The sequence below is a fragment of the Benincasa hispida genome, chromosome 4 (assembly GCF_009727055.1).
Source record: "Benincasa hispida cultivar B227 chromosome 4, ASM972705v1, whole genome shotgun sequence".
Taxonomy (NCBI): domain Eukaryota; kingdom Viridiplantae; phylum Streptophyta; class Magnoliopsida; order Cucurbitales; family Cucurbitaceae; genus Benincasa; species Benincasa hispida.
Window position 1 is genome coordinate 25,144,858 of NC_052352.1, and position 22,539 is coordinate 25,167,396.

The 22,539-nt window shown below is 33.4% G+C and overlaps 1 protein-coding gene across 6 annotated transcripts; it reads right to left on the reverse strand.

The window, feature by feature from the left end:
• Positions 1–13,499: 13,499 nt before the first annotated feature.
• Positions 13,500–22,246, reverse strand: LOC120076024 (peptidyl-prolyl cis-trans isomerase CYP95). Of its 6 annotated transcripts, none has more exons than XM_039029804.1 (15): positions 22,110–22,246; positions 20,753–20,879; positions 20,465–20,519; positions 20,042–20,130; positions 19,709–19,733; positions 18,620–18,658; positions 18,035–18,104; positions 17,563–17,680; positions 17,259–17,386; positions 16,735–17,095; positions 15,740–15,858; positions 15,413–15,608; positions 14,556–15,323; positions 14,376–14,444; positions 13,500–14,143 (listed from the first exon to the last, which is right to left on the reverse strand). In XM_039029804.1, the coding sequence occupies exons 2-15, from the start codon at positions 20,782–20,784 to the stop codon at positions 13,834–13,836; spliced, it is 2,379 nt and encodes a 792-aa protein (XP_038885732.1). In that variant the 5' UTR covers positions 20,785–20,879; positions 22,110–22,246; the 3' UTR covers positions 13,500–13,833. The 6 variants fall into 6 exon arrangements, with proteins under 6 accessions (XP_038885732.1, XP_038885730.1, XP_038885731.1 ...); XM_039029802.1 differs by having other exon boundaries at positions 18,035–18,113; XM_039029803.1 differs by having other exon boundaries at positions 18,035–18,113; positions 22,004–22,114.
• Positions 22,247–22,539: the final 293 nt, after the last annotated feature.

Genomic DNA, 22,539 nt, shown 5'->3' on the forward strand with positions numbered 1-22,539 from the left:
ACACTATGCATAAGCAAAGGTGTCTTATGACTTGAATCTTTACGTAGTGTAGTTGATTCAGAATACGCTAGAGTAACCCTTGGTTTTGAACTCTATCTCTAACAGCATCTCACACAGAATGTCATTAGGGTGTGGTTCGAAAGCACGTGCTTTAAGGCCTAGCACGTATATCTCGGTTTAGTGAACGCTCTAGAGAGTTTTCCTAAAAAAAACTCCATAGGAAGCGGCTCACACTTCCACATTCACATAGGTGAGTCTATCAAGAGTACTCATGTAATTAGGTACCCCACTTGTCATCAAGTATAGATCTCATTAAAAACTGAGTTCAACCTTTCTTACGCTTCAAGATATCATGCTCAGACTCTAAGCCATAGGAATGGAACTCTGTGTTTAGTTTAGCATGATTCACTATATATCACTTATGGTCAGTTATTACCCGTTGAACCTGTTTCTTGGGATCTTCAGTCTACAGGTTGAGTTTTCCTCACAGTGATTCATCTTTCTATAGGCTCGAGTTTCATCCTTTCTAAGGTTCTGAAACCCTTCCTCTGGCCAGTCCTTTCGTCAAAGGATCTGCCTCATCAGTCTGTATATGACCCACTCTATGAAGCAAAATACTTCATGTGAGGCAAAGAATCCGTATCAGACACGTATCAGATACCGATACTTCCAGATACTTTCCAGATACGTATCTGACACGCGATTTGACGTATCTATTTCTACACGTATTTTTTTTAAAAGAAAAAAGACAAGCAACTCATCTAATCTTTCCCAATCTAAAACTAGGAAACCTATTTAAAAAGCTCACTACTCGAGTCCAAAATTAAAAGGAAAAAAATAAATAACAAACCAAACCCTAAACTATAATCATCTAATCTCCATCTTCACATTTGAGTCTCCACAAAATTCATACTTCTCTCTCTAATCTTCTTCTTCTTCTTCTTTGCAATATGAGTCACTTTTCTATTGCATTTTATTAATTATTGTACTTCAACATCTTAGATGTTGCTTTTTTAATTGTATTTCAGTATTTGTATTCTATTTTGTGCTATTGTTATTAACTTATATGCTAAATTTATCTATATCCTAGATTTTTTTAAAGAAAAAGAAAATGTATCTTCAACATATCAGTATCCTCGTTTTTTAGAAATATATATATTAAAAAAATGACGCATCTTTAGACGTATATGTGTCTTAGTTTTTTAGAAATTGACAAATCGTCGTATTGATCGTATCCATATCGTGTAGCCATATATGTGTCTATGCTTCATAGATCCAATCTAACTGCACCAACAGTGAGAAACTCTTTAATGGTATTGTGCTTACGACGTATTTGTCATCTCTTTCTATTATAGTAATGGTTTGAACTTTTGCGATTGCTGCAGTACTATCGCAATTGATCAATATAGCCGGTACTGACTTTTCCCATAAGGGAATCTCTGATAGTAGACTTTTAAGGCAGCCTGCTTCTTCACTAGCTATTGTTAGTACTATTATTTCTGACTCCATCGTAGATTGGGCTAAAATAGTATGTTTCTTGGACTTCCAAGAGACAGCTCCGCCTGCTATATTAAAGATATAGCCACTTGTAGCCTTGGAATCATCCGAAAGAGGGTTTCATTTAGCATCGTTGAACCCTTCCAGGACAGCAGAAAACTTTTGATAATGTAATCCTAGGTTTTAGATTTTCTTCAAGTACCTCATAACTCTTTATATAGCATTCCCATGCTCTTTACTAGCTTTACTTGTAAGCCTGCAAAGTAATCCTACAGCACAAGTTATGTCAAGCCTAATGCAGTCAGCAGCATATCTAAGACTGCCTATGACGCTCGCATACTCATATTGATTAACACTATTACCAGTGTTCTTGAACAACTTAACACTAGGGTCATAAGAAGTACAAGCTGGTTTACATTCAAAATAAATATATTTCTTTAGAATCTTTTCTACATAGTAAGATTGATCCAAAGAAATTCCCTTTTCAAACCTAGTCACTTTTATGCCTAAGATTACACTAGCTTCTCCTAAGCCTTTCATGTCGAAGTTTGCACTCAATATTGATTTTACATCATTTATGACGTGTAAGTTCGACCCAAAGATCAACAAAGTATCTACATATAGACACAGGATAGTGCAAAGATTATTTTCAAACTTATAGTAGATGCATTTGTCACTTTTATTAACCTTGAAACCTTTAGATAGGATTAGGTCATAGAAATTTTCATGTCATTGATTAGGAGCTTGTTTCAGTCCATAGAGAGATTTGTCTAATTTACACACCTTAATTTCTTGACCATGGACTACAAAACCTTCAAGTTGTTCCATGTAAATTTCTTCTTCAAGTTCACCGTTTAAGAAGGCGATCTTTACATCCATCTGATATACTACGAGGTTATAAAGGGCAGCGAGAGAAAACAGCGGATTGAGGTAATTCTAGTGACAGGGAGAAGGTGACAAAGAAGCCTATGTTTTCTCTTTGTCTAAAGTCCTTTGCCAATAACCTGCCTTTAAACTTGTCAACGGTTCCATCATGTCTAAGTTTCTTCCTTAAGATCCATTTGCACCTTATTGCCTTGCAACTTGGGAGTAGATCTACTAAGTGTCAAATCCTATTTGACTCAAATGAGTCCATCTCATCATTTATGGCTTCTTGTCATAGGTTGGCATCTCCGGAGGACAAGGCAGCTTTTAGATCTTTAGGATCTTCTTCTACATTATAGGTCTAAAAGTCATCTCCGAAATCCTTGGCGGTTCTAATTCTTTTTCTTCTTCTAGGTTCTGGGTCAGTTTCCTCTATAGAGGTAGGATTTCTAACTGGGGTTAGACCACTGGATCTCGAGCCCTCATTATTCCTTGATTTAAAAGAAAATCTATCCTCAAAGAAGTCGGCATCATTTGACTCAATGATCACTTGGTGTACTAGATCATAGGACTTATAGGCTTTACTATTTAAGGCATAACCTATAAAGACACACTCATAAGCTCTACTAGCTAGCTTTCTCCTTTTCGGGTCTAGAATCCTTACAAAGGCTAGACAACCCCATGTTCTAAAATAAGACAGGTTTGGTTTCTTATTCTTGAGAATTTCGTAAGGTGAAGTTGTGTTTTTAGACTTTGGGTTCTACTTAGGACATAACACACGGTAAGGATGTTTCACCCCCACCAATAAGACATGACTCCTGAACTAAGTGAAATAGCAACTACTAGCTCAGCTAAAGTTTCTATTTTTCCTTTCGACTTTTTTGTTCATTTCAAGAGAGTAAGGTGCAATCTTTTCATGTATTATTCCATGTGAGTTAAAGAACTCATTAAAACTGTCCGAGTCGTACTCAGTTCCCCTATCACTCCGAAGTCTTTTAACATTTTTATTAAATTGATTCTCTATTTCAGAAACAAATAATTTGAAGGCATCAAAAGTATCATTTTTGTTTTTCATCAAATATACAAAAGTAAAATCAGAGTAGTCATCAATAAACGTAACGAAATATATTTTACTGTTTTTAGTCAAGATACCATCAAATTCACATAAATCATAATAAATTAAATATAGAGGCTAAAAAATCCTAAGTACAAATTTATGCGGAGTTTTAATAATTTTAGCCTAACTACAATATTTGCATTTATCAAAATCTTTCTTGTCATTTTTTACCTAATCATGTTACTAGTTAGATTCTTATTCATAGAGTCTAGAATGCAAAAAATTCATAGAACATAACATATACACAGAAGATTTCATTTTATTAAAGTCTAAATTTAATTTGAATATTCCCTCAGTTGCAAACCCTTTCCCTACGAATACATTATTTTTGGTAAGGGTGTATAAGTCTGCCCTTATGGTTTGAGTAAATCCAGCTTTGGTGGCAACTAACAATTCTTCTGTCAGGTTCGCCTGTCCAGCAGGACGACGCCTGTTCCTACAGCTCCTGGTCATGTATCCATGTTTATTACAATTAAAGCAAAGGAACTGTACTGTTTCTCCTTAAGGGAGTTTCTGTTGGTTCTAATTGTTGGAGCCATGGTTCTGACCTTTCCTCTTTGTCCCCTTTGATTTTTTGTCAGATTTATCGCAGCAAAGATAAGTCTCTCAGATACGGCGTTCACCTCTTCCATTTGGTCCTACTTCTGGGCTTCATCCTCAATCTTTAGCCGGGTGATAAGACTCTTCAAGGAAAACTTCTTGGTCTTATGTCTCAAAATGTTCTTAAAATCCTTCCACAAAGAGAGCAATTAATCAATAATAACAACAAATTGGAATTGTTCGTCTAGAGGCATACCTTCAGAAATTATCTCATGGGTTATCTTCTGTAGTTCATAGGACTAGCCATCCACAGATTTGTCATCCATCATCTGGAACTTGAGATAACGGCTGACAACATATTTCTTTGACCCAGACTCCTCGGTGTCATACTTCTTTGCAGGGCATCCCAAACCTCCTTCACTATCTTCATGTGTTGTAGTAGTCATACAAATCATCAGTCAAACCATTTAATATAAAGTTCTTACATAGAAAATATTTCTCCTCCCAGTCAGCAGCTTCTTTTATCTGTTGTTCAGTTGGTTCTTCTAAAGGGACGATCGGCTTATCTCTAGTACATGTGTCAGCAACTTTCTTAACGGTAAGAAAAAAAGCATCTTTTGCTTCCACCGTTTGAAGTTCACTCCTTCAAACTGGAATGGACGGTTGAGGTCGGATGTCATAATATCGTTGTTGCTAGTGAGAGCCATTAGTGATATGGCAGAGATCATCTTAAACTGTTGTAAACTGCAACACCCTCAAACGACGAACAAGACAACAGCAAACGGTTAGGAATGACAGTCGGGCAAAGAACGAAACCTATAAAACAAAAGCTCGTTATAGGCCGAGTCGCGGAACTCGCTCTCTTTAAGACATTTCGCGCATTGCTCAAGTGTGCAAGCAGGTCAAAAATACTGCCACATCGTCCCTAGATAAAACAGCCCAAAAAGAACATCTGATTAAAAATGCACCGTTACCGACTAAAACACACACCCTTCTGACTGAATGCTCAAAAAACGAAAGTTGGAAAAGAAATTAAGTAGATGAGAGCAATGGAAGGAAGTGTAAGAAAATGTTATGTTCTGAATTGCTAAAGGACACGCCTTTTATAGGCCTTTAGAGTTGAACTATCGCAAAAGAGAAGCGCGGGCAACCTCTGAACGTGCGAAGAGCGGCTGGAAGATGGGTGCGAAAGACACGTACGTGGAAGACCATGCAACCAACTAGGAATTTTTTTTCCTTTTTTAAAAAATAAATGAGATAAATAATAATAATAATAATTTTATTAAAGAAAAATAATCACGCACACGTGCGAATGTCCACCAAACTCACATTGGTCTATCTCTTCACTCTTTCCAAAACATGGGTACCCCTTGGGGCCCAAACCCATAGCCCAAGGTTTGAGTATAAAAGGGAGACTTCCTTTTCAATGTTCTCCAATGTGGGATTCTCCAACCAATGGTTGGTTCCCTCTTTTTTTAAAAAAAATAATAATAATAAATTTTCACCCAACATTCTCATATGCATTACTTTGTTAGATTATTTTGACAAAATATTAGAAAAGTAGTTATCTCATGTCGAAAAGAATCAAAAAAGTAATAGACTCCAAACACAATAAAATGAGTCTCAATCTTTGGTTTCAACTATCTCCATTAAAAACATTTTAAGCTTAGATGTGCTAATTTTCTCGTTAAATTTTCTTTATTCTCTAGTTTGAGAGTGGAAAAGGATGTGAGTAGTGTGGAAATTTACAGAGAGCATTCTTGTAATTGAGATCAAGAAGAGAGAGTATTCTTGTAATTGGGATCAGAAAAATGGAGTATTCTTGTAATTGGGATAGGGAGAGAATTATTTTATGTGATTGTAACAAGTTTTCACATTGTGGGTTTCTTTTTTGACGATTCTGTAGATATCGTAGATGAAATACGAACAATAGCACGGGAAAACCCTAGATATAACCAAAACCATACGAGTTGGACACAACTAAAAATCTTTGGTGCCTCATCCTACTTGGACTCTTGCAAAATATGAAAAGAAAAATAGTTGGTTGAAGATGACACCTCTCCCTAGTTACCTATTCACCCAGAAAACCAGCGACCAAGCACTTCCACCCTCAAAAGTGAAGGCCGAACAACCACCAAGTTGTCAAGGACACGTCTGAAGTGGAGGCGGGTGCCCTCTAAGTTTACCATGTTGAGCTCTACTATTTTCTAATGAGACTGACATATAGTATAAGTACCAAATATTTCTCTGAATCAGCTTATTCACTAGACTGTTAAGCCATCGAGTCCTCTAGGGTTGATCGATCATATAGATTATCATGGCATGAACTCATAATTCTTCGATTCTGCCCCTCTTCCTCGTAAACTTGGTCGAGCTACTTCATCGACTCTAAACCTTGTTTTCTCCTCTTTTAATAAGGTTTTGTGGCCAAAGTCGTGATGATGTGGCAAGGTGAAAAGGAAAAAATGCTTTGGCTTTCTTTAGTCTTGAACTTGCTCCCCAAGCAGCAAGCAAAGTTACAAGGATCTCGTGTGACTTTCTTTGTTCTCATGTCAGAGTGAGGAAACTTTGTTTTCTGATTGAGAAGTGTCTCTATCCTTTTCATTTCTTATTACTCTTTTCATTCACTTTTTCTAACATTTCTAGTACCAACTAATTCATTCGGGCGTGGCTTTTCTCCGGGTTGGGAGTTCTCCATGTAAGATTTTATGTTTCCTAGTTTTGTTGTTTTCTTTTAGTTTCTCGATTATTTTATGTTTATTCCTACAATAGTAGTGGGAGATTCTTCCCAACAAGTGGAATCAGAGTTTTAAGTATGTAGTTTTTTTTCATATCAATATTGTTTAAGCTTCCACGTTAAAGAAAAAAAATATTCTTAAAACATGCTATGATATTGTGAATGGTATGAGTTGTTCATTGTTTGTTGATTTGCTATGAGGGAAGCACATATGTTAAGCTTTATGATTCCAATAAAGTTTTATGTGGAGAAATTTGATGGAATGATCAAGTTCGGTTTGTGACAAGTGCAAATCAAGGATGTGCAATAAAATCTAGGTTACACAAAGGCTACAAACAAAGATCGATCAATAGTGTTCCTGAATAGTTAAGCGATGGTGGTGGTCCAGTGGTGTCAAAGGGGTGATTCCAATAGAAATTCGAAGAAGAAAGTCTTCAAGTAGAAGATAGGTTGTTAGGAACACAAACAGTATGAGTATATAAAAAATAGAATAGGTTTGACAAAAGGACTCTGGTCAAATGCTGACATTGTCTTTCTCGTTAGAGAAGATAGTGACTCCCTTTGAAAAAGACAAAATTCATCCTTATGATATATCCACTTTACCATGATAAATGATGTGATGTTAGTGGTTTCACATGGGTATTGATTTGGCAATTATGAAAGGTGTGTGGTGAAAATTATGTTAATGGTTGAAGAACTTCTGGGTTAGTCAAGTAGGTGAAAGTTGCACCATAAATTTTAACAGGGTTAATCATTATGTGACAAAAAAAAAAAAAGAAAAATCTTGGAAGGTAACATTCCAAGTGATCTGCTCTTTATGGTAGAGTAGGTTATAGTTCTCTTGGTTTAGAATTATGGTTGTGATGAAGACAATGGATATCAGAGGAGTTGTGGATTCTTTAAATATCTTATCATGGTGGAATTTGTTGGGATTTAGAAAAATATTAGAATAGTAGTTGTGCCACATCGAAAATACTCAAAGAAGTGATGGTGTGAGATCACGTTTGTCTACCAATTAAACAACCAACGATACAAACTGAAATTGCTACTTTGACCCTAATATGAATACTTCGAAAGTTCAAAATCTAATATAAGATAAATTTAAAAAGTTAGAGAACTCTATCATATGTGGTTTTTCTTTTGATCCTTACTATGCTACAAAAGCTTTTTACTTTTGTAAAATAAAATTAGTATTTTTTTTTTATTGAAGAAATCAAACTTTAGACCTTGAGGTTGATAGTATAAGTACTTGTAAATTGAGCTATACTAACTACAATGAAATTGGCAATTTAGTACAAGAATAAATAAATTTGAATTTGACTTATTATTGTTATATAATATCCAAGGTTCTCTATCAAGTTTTCTTACTAGTCGAGAAGTTTCTTGGAAGACAATTTGGGTCATTGGATTTGCTTGATAACCAAATTTTTTTTGGACTATAGATAGATGGGGACGTATGATTGTCAAATCATCACAAAATCTCAAACCAAGTGAGCAAAGTAGGAGAAAAAATAGAGGGAGTTTTAAAGAAAGTTTATACTTTTATTTTTTATAATGAAATTCTTCTATATTTACTTGTGGTTTTTATCTTAAACAATTAAGAATTTTTTTTGTAAAATCATTATGTATTATTTTCTCTCTTCTTCTTCTTCATTATTATTCTTAATCTATTTTAGGTGTGATCTTACGCTATTCAGTTACAATCATTTTCTTAACAATTACATGTTAGTTTTATGTTATACATATAATTGTTCGTTTTATGTTATACATATAATTTCGATGTTAGTTGGTTTAATTTTTTATTTGTCGATAATTTAAAAATTAAAGAATGAATTGATTAAAGCTTTCATATATTAATTTAAATTCCGAATCACAATATTTAAAATTTTAGAATATACGGACTTTATTTATTTAAAATATAATTCGAATGAAATTTTATGAGAAGTATCTTCTTTTCGAGAGAATTCATGAGTGCAACCTCTTTTTGGAATCGATCGTTATTTTATTATTGGGCCAAAAAATAAAATTCAATTTTAGAATTAATTTTTTTGGTAAAGGAAACTATCATGTTATCGAAACACGTGTCATTTCCTCAATGCATAAGTAAAAATAGGTTTTGCGAATTATCAATTCTTCTTTAGCACTATTGCTTGCGAGTTATTAAAAAAAGATTTTTTTTTTTTTTTAATTTAGGGGAAAAAAAAGGTAGGGATTGTTTAGTAATTTTTAGAAAAAAAAGTGGATTAAAATATTATTGGTTTCTATTTTGAAACTTGATCAATTTTAATATTTGAACCTTTAAATGTTGCATCATAATCCTATACTTTTAATAAATCTTAAATTGAGTCTTTTAGAATTTTTTTTTTAAAAAAAAAAGCTAAAAACAATAATAATTCGTACAAGAAAATATAATATGTTATTCTATTTTAAAATTTATAGTAAAAGTATCAATAGATAAAAAAAATGTAAATATCAACAATAAATAAGAATATGAACTAGATTTAAGATTTATTGAAAGGAGAAAACTAAAATTCGATATTATTTAAAAGTATTCGACTAAAATTGAATAAATTTTTAATTCAAATGGTATATATATATATGATTGAAATATGAGATAATTGGTACAATTTTTCAAAAAGATATGGTGTTTTGCTTGGACAAGAATTTAAATTATAATAAGGATGCGGCTTTCTTTGTTATTCAGTTGAAGTTATTTACTAAAAAATTACTTTCCAAAGGTAAATTACTTTTCTTTCATTATTATTTAGGTGTTTATAGAAAAACCATTTTTCCAAAGTTATTCCAAAACACATTATTAATTGGTCAGGCATTAATAACTTTCTAAAAAGTGTATAACACAATTGTTAAAACATAAATTGTACCTATTAGGATAAGAAGTTCAAATTTTCACCTCACATTTATATTAAAAGAAATCTTAGTAACAAATTTGCAACTTTTATTTAAACTAGATCATATATAACACGTGCAAAAATATGCAAATTAATGAATGAAGAGAAACTTATGAAATTTTAAAAGGGTAAATAACGTGATTGTTCATCTAAAAATATGTACATCTTATATTATGATGTTTTATATTTATGCTCTAAATCACACTCATACATGAAAAGGATACATCAAGTTAACCCATATAGTTATAATGAAGCAAACGACATGATTGTTTATTCAAAACATATTTCCAATATTAGATCGTGATACTTCGTATTAATGGTCTAAATAATATACTACTTTGCATGTAACTACGGCTGAATAGTTATGACAAAGGACAAAATATGAGTTATTAAAAGATATAAGGACAATTCTCTCCTCATACTCCCTTTTATATATAGTATAGATTATAATTAGGAATGATAGTCGATTCGGTTTGTTGGGTTTTGGAGTCAATCAAGAACCAAATCAAACCAATCGGTTTTATAAAAAAAAAGGATCCAAACCAATGCCCAATAAAGAACAAAATCAATGGATTTGTTTTATTTGGATCGGTTTGGTTCTCGATTTGGTCTCGGTTTTTTTACTTTTTCTCCTTTTCTCCAAACTTTTTTGTTTTTATTTTCACTTTGTTTTGAATCGCTCCTTTTTGCTAGAAATTAAAATTGAGTCTATTTCTACTTATACATTTAAATTTGACAATTTTTTGTTTTTTTTCTTGCCACTTTTCTAAATGTATTAAAAATACACGCTCCATAATAATTGGTTTATATAAACATCCAATACACATGCACCATAATAATTAAAATACTAAAAAATACCTAATGAATAGTTCACTTTCAAAGGTATATATATATATATATATCATTGCTTCAGTTCGGTTTTGATTGGTTTTTCTAAAAAAATAGATCTGAACCAATATATTTTGTTTTGTTTTCTCTAAATACAAAAAAATATGTCCAATTTTATGTTAAAAAGTCAAACCAAACCATTTGATCGATTTAAATTGGTTTGAATTTTCGATTTTTTCGTTGCCGTCCTAATCATAATATTTTAAGAATCTATACTAAAGTGTGTGTGTGCGCATTTCAAAAAAAAAGTAATACAAAAATGGAAAATTTAAACTGAAAAGCAAAACGTTGAAAGAAACTTTACCAATTGAAATGTCACAAAGGGAGAGATTTTATCCAAATTTGAAATAGACATATTAATTGATGCACATTTTATAGTGTTACTCAATACGCAACACGTATATATTATATGTATACTTTGAAAGAAAGCTACTTCCTTATAAACCCCAATGATAAAAGGAAAAACAAAAATTGGTCAATTACAGAATGAAAGCCTATGCAAGACAGCTAATAAAATTTGAGATCTCATTTGATTTCTTGAATTTGAAAAGATTCTTCTGCAACATTTTTGTATCAATTTCAACTATCTGAATTATCATATCCTTTTTTCCCTTTTTTTTTTTCCCCTCTTTTCAAACAGAGCATAGTCACACACACAAGGCCCTTTAAATGTTAAAATTAAGGATTTGGTCCTTAAATTTTGTATTTAATTTTTATTTGACCCTTAAATTTCAAAACGTTTAATTTTTAAGTTTTGAATCTAATTTCAATTTAGTCATTAGATTTTAAGATGTTATAATTTTACTTTTGAGATTCAAGTCTTGTTTCAATTTGGTCTTTAGGTGTCAAGCTTTATACTTTTAACCTCGATTTTTCATTGTGCTTGATTTCTTTCATTAACGTTAATGTCTATTAATTAAATAAAAATAATTATCAAGTGAATTTGAAATTAAAAAGTTTGATAGTGATGAAAAATAACGAAACTTAGTTAATTATAATTTTTTTTAAATTTCTTTAAGTTAATTAATAAACATTAACACTAAAGACATAAGACTTGTATTTTGTGAAAATCAAGATTAAAAATATAAACCTTAAAATCTAAAGATTAAATTGAAATAAAACTCAAATCTTGAGTGTAAAATTGTAATATTTTAAAGTCTATAAGCTAATTAAAATAAAATTAAAAATTAAGAAGTAAATGTATAATATTTTGAAATCTAAAGAAGGAATCGAAATTATATCCAATAAAACTTAGGGATGAAAAATATTCCTAAAATTAATTTAAAGAATTTGCTTGGGGTAAAAATGAAAATAAAAAAGCTATATATTTTCTTTCAGCTCAGAGAATCTTTTATATACGATTATATAATTTTATATTCTTGTGAGGAGTGAGGACATTCCAATAAGTCAACATTATAATCAAATTTTTAAAGAGAGCAATTGCTCCAACTTTAAAAAGATAAAATGAAGGTTCTTTACAAAAGAGAGAGAACTTTTTTCCAAATTGGCGTCTTGTTCTGTCCTTTTGAAAAAAAAAAAAAAAAGAAAAGAAAAGAAAAAATCTTGTAGTGAGAATTAATGCTTCTCATTACATCAATAGTCCAATCCAAAATATTTCGAATACAATTTTTCTTGTTCTATTCATTAGCACTCCCATCATTTGCATGCTATACCCAAAAAATATTCTTGCTAACAAGCAAGAAAAATATTGGATATGAAAAGATTTTTCTGTATTTTCTGATTTGACGGGTGTTCAATGAATATATATGTTATTTATGTGAAAAATGAAAAATAAAATATGTTTATTTCACCTTATGAATCAAATAGAAAGTATGTCATTTTTGTGCAACTGGGGGGAAATTTGTCATCTCCAAGTCAAAAAGTCAAATTTCTCATAATGGAAAATTGACTATTTGATAAAATAAGTTATGCTATTTTTCAAAACTAAAGTTATGAGGCATTACTTTTACTTTGGTTAAAAATGTATATTTTAAAACATAAAGAAATAAAGATATTGCTTTTTAAAAAAAAAAGTTAACTCTTTGGTACTAAAAAAATCCTTTGTGGTATTACTAAGTTGGTATTTGATCTTTGGAATAATACACGATGGGACTAAAACAGATCTGTTAATCGCCTTCAAATCCTTTTATTTGTATATAATATAGATGCTGTCGCCACTACTTGATTTTTATATTACATTTTAGATATTTAAATGATACAAGGGTTTGGATTGAAATTAAACTAAAGGTAATGTATATAAATTTAGTGCATATGCCTTTTGTCGGATACATTTTAAGGTTTTCATATGATTTTGGCATCTTCAAGTTGACGCACTACTAAAGTAAAACCATGAACTTTTTCAATATTGAATCCAAAGAAAAAGTAAAATTTTAAAAACTCAAATTTACAAAAAAAAAGGAAAAGAAATAATTTACTTGGGACTTCTTCCAAACAAAACTCAAATTACAAGCCATTTAAGAAACGCATCACAATTTCAATCCTTTGTCATTCCACACATACATAGTAACACCTTCTAATAAACTTGTAACTTAACAAGAACTATTATTCCGGCAATTGAAACAAAGCCAGACAAAATAACACCCAAGCAAGCAAACAAACACATGCCTTAGCTAAAGCATAAACATTACAAATTTATTAAAAATTTCATAGTCAAATTTGAAATAACCTTTTTTTCAACAGAGAAAAAGAAACATTGCAAAAATTACCTCCAGATTGCAACCTCAAAAAATTTAATTTTTAATTATAAAAATTAAGTCCTCAAACTTCTCAATGTGTTAAGATTAGACCCTCAAACATACAAGGACGGTAGAAACTGAACTCCCGAACAATAAAAATTGAACCTCAAACTTATAAAATGGTTACAATTACTACACCTATATATAAGTTTGAGAACTCAAATTAATCCCTTCGGATAGCACAAAAAAAATTAGAAGTAAGCAACAATATTGTGCCAACTAGAATCTTCGAATTTTAATCATCAACATAAGATATCGAATATCTCACCAAACTGGCTAACGACCTACAAACATACAAACACTGTCCGAATACCAAAAATAAAAAACGATCCAAGATAATATTATTCACTACATATCCTAGGAAGCATACTCTGATACAACTCTAAGCCGGATTTAATACAAAGGCTAGAATCCATTTTGGAGGGTCTCCACGAAATCATGATATAGGTTTCGTTTTTGTTTTTGTTTTTCCTTCCAAGGAAGGAGAGGAGAGAGCTGGAACACCTTCCTTTCAAGTTTCAATGATCACCTCTCTGAATCTGGAGATCCATCACCGTAAGAAACCAGACCCTTCTTCCCCTGTGGACTACCAGAAGGTGATCTGGACTTGTCTCTGCTCGTTCTTCTCGGGGATTGTGAATCAGCAGGGGACCTTGATTTTGATGGGGATCTGCTCCTTGAAGGAGATCTCCGCCTTCCTCCTCTAGGAGACAAACGAGACCTGGATCCCTCGACTGGGGAACGGCTCCTAATCGGGCTTCTGCTACGGCTATAACGACGACTACGGTAACGAGGACTACGGGATGCAGAAGGAGTCCTGCTTCTGTTTCTGTATCTGTATAAATGAGAAGTTACCGAGCAATATTAAATCAAAACCTGTTGGCAAGACCATAAGCATTTGTAATTGTTTAAAACATTTAAGCCTTTATGTTGGTCGTGTGTCAATGAGCAATTGCCTCAAAATTGAAAATATGATGGGTTTTGAATCAAATGGGTAAGAAACACCAGTGTTCATGAATAGATTTACATCAGAACTTCAATAGTGAAATATAGGAGAGATGACAAACCTTAGCGGAGATCTTCCTCTAGGAGGGCTTCTATAGCGCCTTGGAGAATATCTTCTGTAATTTGAATATCTAGTAACACAAGCAAGCACTCAAAAGATCAGTTATCTGCGCACTTCACTGAGAAGCATGTAAAACTGGGAGCGTGACATTAAACAAACTGAATGCTGATCAAAAACTCACCTGTCACGTTCAACTCTTCCACTGTAACGGTATGACCTGACAGGAGATGCAGAGGGTGTTCTGTATCTTCGAGCAAATGAATAACGCTCACTAAAACCACGCCCCCTTCTGATGCGCTTTGGAGACCCTTCTGGAGAAACACTTCTTGATGCACTTCTCCCTCTATCAGATGCTGGTGACCTTGGCCTTCGGATGGGAGTAAGACTCCTAGAGTAGTTCCTTCGACTCCTAACTGGTGCTCGAGGACTTCGACTGATACTCCTCCTAGAAGGTGCCCTACCTGAGCTTCTGCTCAAACTTTGACGAGAGGACCTCACTGGACTTCTGCTTATACTTCTGGAAACTCTTGCAGGACTCCTACTAATTGATTTTCTAGAGGCTCTTCTAGGCGGGCTCCTGCTTGGACTTCTTTGTGGATTGGAGGATCTCACGGGGCTTCTGCTAATGCCTCTCTGAGGCCCGCTTCGTAGTGGGCTTCTACTGATACTCCTACCTTTCCTTCCCCTACCTGGGCTCCTGCTAATACTTCTACCTGGGCTTCTGCTACCATTTCTAACAGGACTTCTACTGATGCTCCTGCTACCATTCCGAACAGGACTTCTACTGATGCTCCTGCTCCTCAATGGTGCTCGAGGCGGGCTTCCACTAACACTTCGACTCCTGCTCATTCTTCGTTTTGGACTAACACTAGGGCTCTTGCTGCGACTCTTTCTGGGACTAATACTCATACTCTTACTCAACGTCCTTCTAGGACTAATGCTTCGACTCCTGCTCATCAACTTTTAATAAAATACCAGATCTGGAACAATTTTTAAGCACAAAGAATAACTGAGGTGTGACAAGAATGGAGAGTGGACCTAGATTTTCCAGGGTGATCATCTACAATATCAGGTTGTCTTTCTGAGCTTCTGTCAGATTTAGAATCCACAGCAGCAATGCCATTGCTCCTTCGCTCACCATTCTCCTTGGGGGATCTCTCCACATCATTTTCCACCATATCTGCCTCTCCTCTCCTTCTGTGGCGGGCATCTGAGGCTTGAGGTACATCTTCAGCTGCAGGACATCACAAAAGCCAGCATAATGCATGCAATCAAATAATAATTGGGAGAAATTAGAGATGAAATCAAAAACCATCCATCATCATAATTTACCAAAATCGATGATGGAAGGGGAAAAAAAATTACCAGATTTCACTGACAAGCCTTTACGGTTTACATCTTTCCCTTGACCATCAAGGCCATCTTGCTCAGAGGTGTTTCTGCTCTTGCTATCACTTTCGGTATCCGTAAGACTGTCCAAGTCCCTTGTGAAGAGAAAAAAACTAAGTATTAGAAAATGCCCATCTTGAATAGGAATGCATTGAAAGAAACTTAATCTACAGAGGAAACTGGAAGTTCTTAAGTTCACTAGCAAAGACATCACAAGATTGACGTCCCAAACCAGCACCAATTAATTTTCTCTTTCCAATTCAAAGGAAAGTCTCGACATACAGAGCAACTCTAAATTTCTAATCCGGTCTCAATATCCCCTTTTCTTTTTCTTTCCTATAGCTAAGTAATTCTGGGAGCTGAAGGCCAGCCTCAAGTGTTGTACGCCCATTTTTTTTACTTGACGAAATTTACAATTTTCTATCAAAAAATAATAATAATAAATTTGCGGAGCAACAATTTCAAGAGGCTCACTTATGGTAGGGTTTTCTTCTAGTCTCTATAGCTTGAGAAGAAAAATAGTGTTTTTTAGTAAGGAAAACTCCTTTGAGTTGTTCTGAGGGAGGTTTCTTTTTATTCTAGACGCTTGGTGGAATCAATTAGACCCTTCCTTTTCCAATTACACTATTTTGTCTGTTTTCGCAATCTGGAAGATAGTATCCAAACTTAGAGAAAACTCTTACTTTTCTACATCTCATTGGATCAACGAAGTTGTTTGTTGCATAACCCAAGGTAGATCCATAGCTGGAAAAGGCATATTCAACCTTACTCACGAGCAACATCATGTTACTCACCCTAAATTAATAGCCAACTAAAGCTGCATCTGTTATGATGCAGCTCAAAAGCCCCACCCCAATTATGCAAATTCTTCAATGTTTATGTTGGAAAATATTATGTGAAAAACAATTTTTCATGAAGAATCAGAATAATAAATAATATAGATAAATTTTTTAAGTCATAATATCAAGAACCTTTTAGATTTTCTCTTTGACTTCTTATCATGCCTCCGTCTCTTTCGATCACGTCTCTTATCCTTTCTCCTCCCACGCCTATATTTGCCTCTCTTAGATGTCCTCTTTCTCTTTCGAGACCTGTCATCACTGGAAGAACTTTCAGAAGATGATGATGATGATGACAAATCTGTGTCAGAAACACTCTCAGAGTCGGAGTCTAATTCTGAATCCGAAGAACTATCTGAGTCGGATGTATCATATTTTTTCTTCCTCCTCTTCCTTTCCCTTGATTTTTTCTGCTTTCCTCTTCGCTTTTCTTCATGACTATCATCATCTGAAGCATTCTTTCCTGTTTTCACTTTATTCATCTTTCTTTTTTCTGCATGCAAAATGATATTTAAAATTGAAAAATAAATGATACACGCCTACCAAACAGTCAACTAACTTTAAGAACGGGCTTAGGGTCAACAAATTACCTCACAAGAAACAATTAACATTAATAAAATAAATAACAAGTTATCAATATGTTTGGTGATTTCTACCTTCATTAAACTCGCCACAATTGACAATTTTCACTGTAACAGTTGGAACGCCATCTTCAACATCCACTCTTTCCATTTTTTTCAGTACGTCAAAACCTTGGACAAGCTTTCCAAATACTATATGCTTCCTAAAAGAGCAGTACCGGAGCTCAAGTCAACGTAAATAATATACTAACTTTGCAATACACCAAACTTCCAAGTCAAATCCATAGAATATACACGATAGTATCAAAAATAAATGTATGAGGAACAAAGATAAATATTCACAATTGGATGAAATTCCCACAATACTACATTAACAAACCTGTCGAGATGATTATTAGCCTTAAATGTGATAAGAAAATGGGAGCCTAAAGTGTCACGGTCAGCAATTGCCATTGATAGAAGACCAGGTCCATCGTGTTTTAGCCGAGGAAGTTCATCTGTACCAATCTCAAACATTTGTTACCCTCGATTTTACCAAAATAGTATACACATGAACACTTTTTCAATAGCTCGTGAAACTACAATCAGTCGTGCAGAAAACAATATCTAAACAAAAGGATGCATCTGAAAATCTATATACTAAGTATGAGATGTACACTTGAAGAAAGCCATGCAGTAATGGTGACAATACAAACATAGCGCCAGACACTGCAGACCTATCCCATAAAATTACAACAGATGAATTAAGATCATATCATGTTAAGAAACAAGAGTACCAAAACAAGATTGGTATCACATGTAGAAGTTCTTTCAGTAAAATGTCTTTAAAAGAATATAAAGTAGTAATATACTTGGATGAAAAGGAAACCTATCAATGTAGGGGAAGAACCTCATGGAAAACAAGAAGTGGGGCTCCGTGACCTGCATTTTCTTAGTTAACAAAATATTCTTATCATGAGAATGAAATGAATCTAAATGAACTTTATAGATAAACAATTCCACAGAAATCAACACAGTCACCAAGATTTTCATTAGCAGACCCATTCCATTATAAAGCAACCACACAAGCAAAGTAAAAAAATAAAAAATAAATAAATCAAATAAATCAAAGGATGAAAAGAAACAGTAACAGAAATCCATAGCAACCAAAAATTACTTGCATACTCCTCATATTGTAACAAAACTTGAAAAACAAAAAACGTATATTTTACTTAAGCTAAAAAGACGATGTTTGCCTAACTCTGAAAATTTGAAGATTATTCATTGTGGCGAGATAATGAAAAACTCAATGCCCATTTCAACAAACAACAGATTTCTTGTCTCTTACCAAACCATGCACTTAATAATCACACAACGGTAATACAAACTAAATGAGATCATATTTAAACTTCATCCTGAAAAACATAAAAATAATGTTTAGAAAATGCAAAATTCACCTGGAAACTTTCCACCGTATATGCTCTCTCCAACAGTACCTGTGTAAGTTAAGAGCAGTGAAGAATTAACTTTCATCATCATGCAAAAACCTATCTACAAGTTGGTACCAACCACCGGTCAACATTCTACAACTTCTATAGAATAGCAAAGACAACATTCAAACAACTTTTCAAAGAAACCACACTGCTTGTAGCTCCACCAAGGAAGATGTAGTTATCAGATGTCCAGCACTGCACATTTACTTGATACAATCTTCAAACAAGGTTTCTCAAAAAAATCAAATCAAATCAAATCAAGGGCAGCTATCAATCCAAAATAATAATAATAATAAATAACTATAGGGTTTAGGGCCAATGTTCTAAGAACTATAGAATAGCAAAATTCAAACAACTTTTCTAGGAAACCAAAATGATTGCAACTCCACCTCGGAAGAAGTAGTTATCAGATGTCCAGAACTTCACATTTACTTGATACAATCTTCAACAAGGTTTCTCAAAAAATAAGATCAAATCAAGGTTTTATCAATACACACACAGACTTTTCCAAATGGGAGGAACAGTATTAAAGCTATAGTGGTTAAATAAGAGAAATCCTCTACACCAAGTCACAACCATGTTAACTATAGCATTAAAAAAAACTATAAAAGAGGAGATCCTTATTGTCAAAATTTCTTCTGTTTCTTTCATGCCACAAATTCCAGCAAAAGACCCTAACAGAATTCTCCCAAATCACCCTTTTCTCCTTTTGAAGAGATGAAACTATCCTACATTAATCTGAATCCTTAATCTCTAAGCCAAAGAGATGGAGTGGAAATAAACACTAATAGGTGTTTCAACCAAACATAGGAAGCACCCATTGTGCATGAATACTTATTTATTTTACTCCCCTAGCAAGCACAACTAGAAAAAAAATAAAATAAAACTAAAACAAGAATTACCAATTACAAAGATTGCAAGTGCATCTCTACCCAATTACAAAGTCAAGTTCACTGCTGTGCCATTAGAATAAGTGTAAAATGAAAGAGCAGTAAATATGACTTCAACAGACAATAAAATGAGAAAAATAAACAGGCCAAAGAAAATACGTACCATCTCGTTTGACGAAATCTCCAGCCTGGAAAGATACAGAAAAGAACCATTAATTCATATTGAAGGAAAAATATAAGATGTCTACAAATTACTTGGGCATCGATGAGAACTAAGTAAAAATTATGATGGACAACTTAACAAGTACAACCTTAAAACTACATCACAAGAAAAGGATTCTTGACCATCAGCCCTGTAGCCTACAGCATAAACAAGGGTAACTGACTAAAAGACAGACCACTTCTAAGGCACATTCAACTAGAAAACACGGCATACAAGCCAATATAAAATCTGTTACATTTAGGGGAAATGGCCATCCCGATGAAGACAACATACCTGTGCCATAGAACCTCCAATAATCCGATGAAAAAATGATCCCTTATAATGTAGTGGTCTTCCAGTTTTGGGGCCAATTCCTTTCTCTCCTGAAATTAAAATAAAATATCAAAAATTACATAAATAGTTATAACCGAGAAAGGCATGCTGTTCACGATAATAATTAAAACTTAATTAAATTTTACGCAAAGATAGCACCACCAACATTAGTACTCAAATAACAAATCAGAGGTTCAAAAGAAAGGGATATTGCTAAACAAACATAGTTCTGTAAAATTATTATATATGAATAAGATGATATGGCCTGTACACTACCAACATTATATATCCTGCAGTCTGATCATTATTAATGGTTTAAAGGATATGCCGAATGGAATATGGCATTTCCATTAAAAAATAATTGATATTAGGCATAGGATTTACCTGTACACAGTGCGCGAAAATTCTCAGCCGTTTTTGGAGCAACGTCATAGAACAGCTGAACAGATCATGCACAATAAAGAAAAAAATTAAATATCTAATGTTGTAAAAATATAACCATACTGAAAAAAAGGGAACCCCTTTTTATAATTTTATACGAACAATGAAATTGTTTCTAAAAAAATTAAAAACCAAAAAAAAAAAAAAAAACAAAGGCTGCAATGAGTATCACACAACCAATGGTTCAAAGTACTTAATCCATGCATTTGGCATGTATAAATGGGTAAATACCTCAAAAACCATTTTTTCCCTGGGGTCTCCATCAATTGAAACGTCCAGAAAAACCAAAGGGCTCTTCTTCTTTGTCATTTTCTTCCTTAACTTCCTTCAGCTTCAAATTTGCACTACGATCATAGACCTGATTTGAAAAGTTGAATACAAGTCACTACCATTCTAATTGACAAATGGATCAGAATAAATGGAGGAAGAGAAAGATAAACAGATAATGACAATAAAAGATGAAAAATTGGAATACACTAAAGAAGAGAGAAAGGGGTGGCTGCTAGAAATGGAGAGGTAAAAAGAAAGGAAGCCCAGGTGGACCAGATTCTCAATGAGCCATATGGCCCATACCTTTCTGACAGCAACCACAAACTAAATAGATTATCATGCACAGTTCCAATAGAGTATCCGGTAGTTTAAAGGACCAAAATAAAATAGACATTTAAAGTTCAAAAACCAAAACAGGGTTTAAGAGTGGGTTGAACTTTGAAGTACTTCATTACATACTTACTTTCCATACTCATTTATTTCCCAATTATTTTTTTCCTTAATCCATGTACATGGATATTCTCATCACGAAAACAAGTAAATGAGCAGACATCGTTTGCACTTCCACGATGATATACTAAATTACCGAACCATGGCAAATCAGCTAGAATTAGCTTTCCATAAAACCCTGGTGTGAAATCGCTATGGTAAATTTCCATCGTAAATCAATTGAAAAAAAAAACAAAAAAAAAAAAAACAATGGTTGAAATCAACAGCAGGAAGAATAAATGAGTTTTAAAAGTGGATCAAGATGGATAACTGAAAGAAAACGGGACGAACCCACAAGAATTCATCACATAACCTTAAACTCAAAGGGAGGAGAGAAACATTGATAACACTTAGTTAAACCATGAAGCAAATAAACAGCAGTCGTTCGTCAACGTGAAAACGACGCAATACTTGAACAAAAATATTCTATACGCTCACCTAGGTGGGTGCGCAAGAAGCAGAATCAACCGAGAATTTGATTTACAGTATAAGGAAACTGGATATCCGCAGTAAAGTAAATTATTAAACAATTGGTTGCAAATCCTTAAACCCTAAATATATTTTATATTCTACGATACGAAGAAAGCATGCAGATAACCAGTACTAATCGCTCAAACTAAATAGAAGATGAACTTCAGCGAAATAGAGTTCAAGTATATATTCCGATGCATAAGCAGCGTCACGAAACTAAAATTAAAGAGGCAAACAGTAAAGTCATCCCACCTGAAGTGAAAGATAGTTGAAGATAGTAAGAGAAACACAGATCAAAGATGAATTGCAAACAAATGTCGACGAGTTACAGATTTAAGTGTTGGAACCCTAATGTCACCTGAAAAACGCAGAACCACGGAATAAAGTGAACCCCAGATGAGAGTGAAGCCTAAGGAGAGATGAACGTATGTGTAGGTTAATATATATGAGAGAATTAAGATGCTCACTGGACTTGACTTGAGAGTTCCTCTATTTTTAATGGATTCGGCTTTAACGGATTCCATTGCTTTTGGGCTTATGAAGTGGGTCATTGGTCCTTTGTCAGCCCATTCTAGTAAACATAAAGGAGTTGGACCTTAAAATGAGACCCATATAATATGTCTACAAAATTCTTTTTTTTTATACAAAAAAATACCTATTTATCCTAGATTTTACACAAATATAATAGACTATTTACAAATAAATCCTTCCACTCACACACATATATATTAAAAAACGGTTTGAATGTGATTAATGATTTTAATTTCTTTTCAAAATTTTCCTATTTC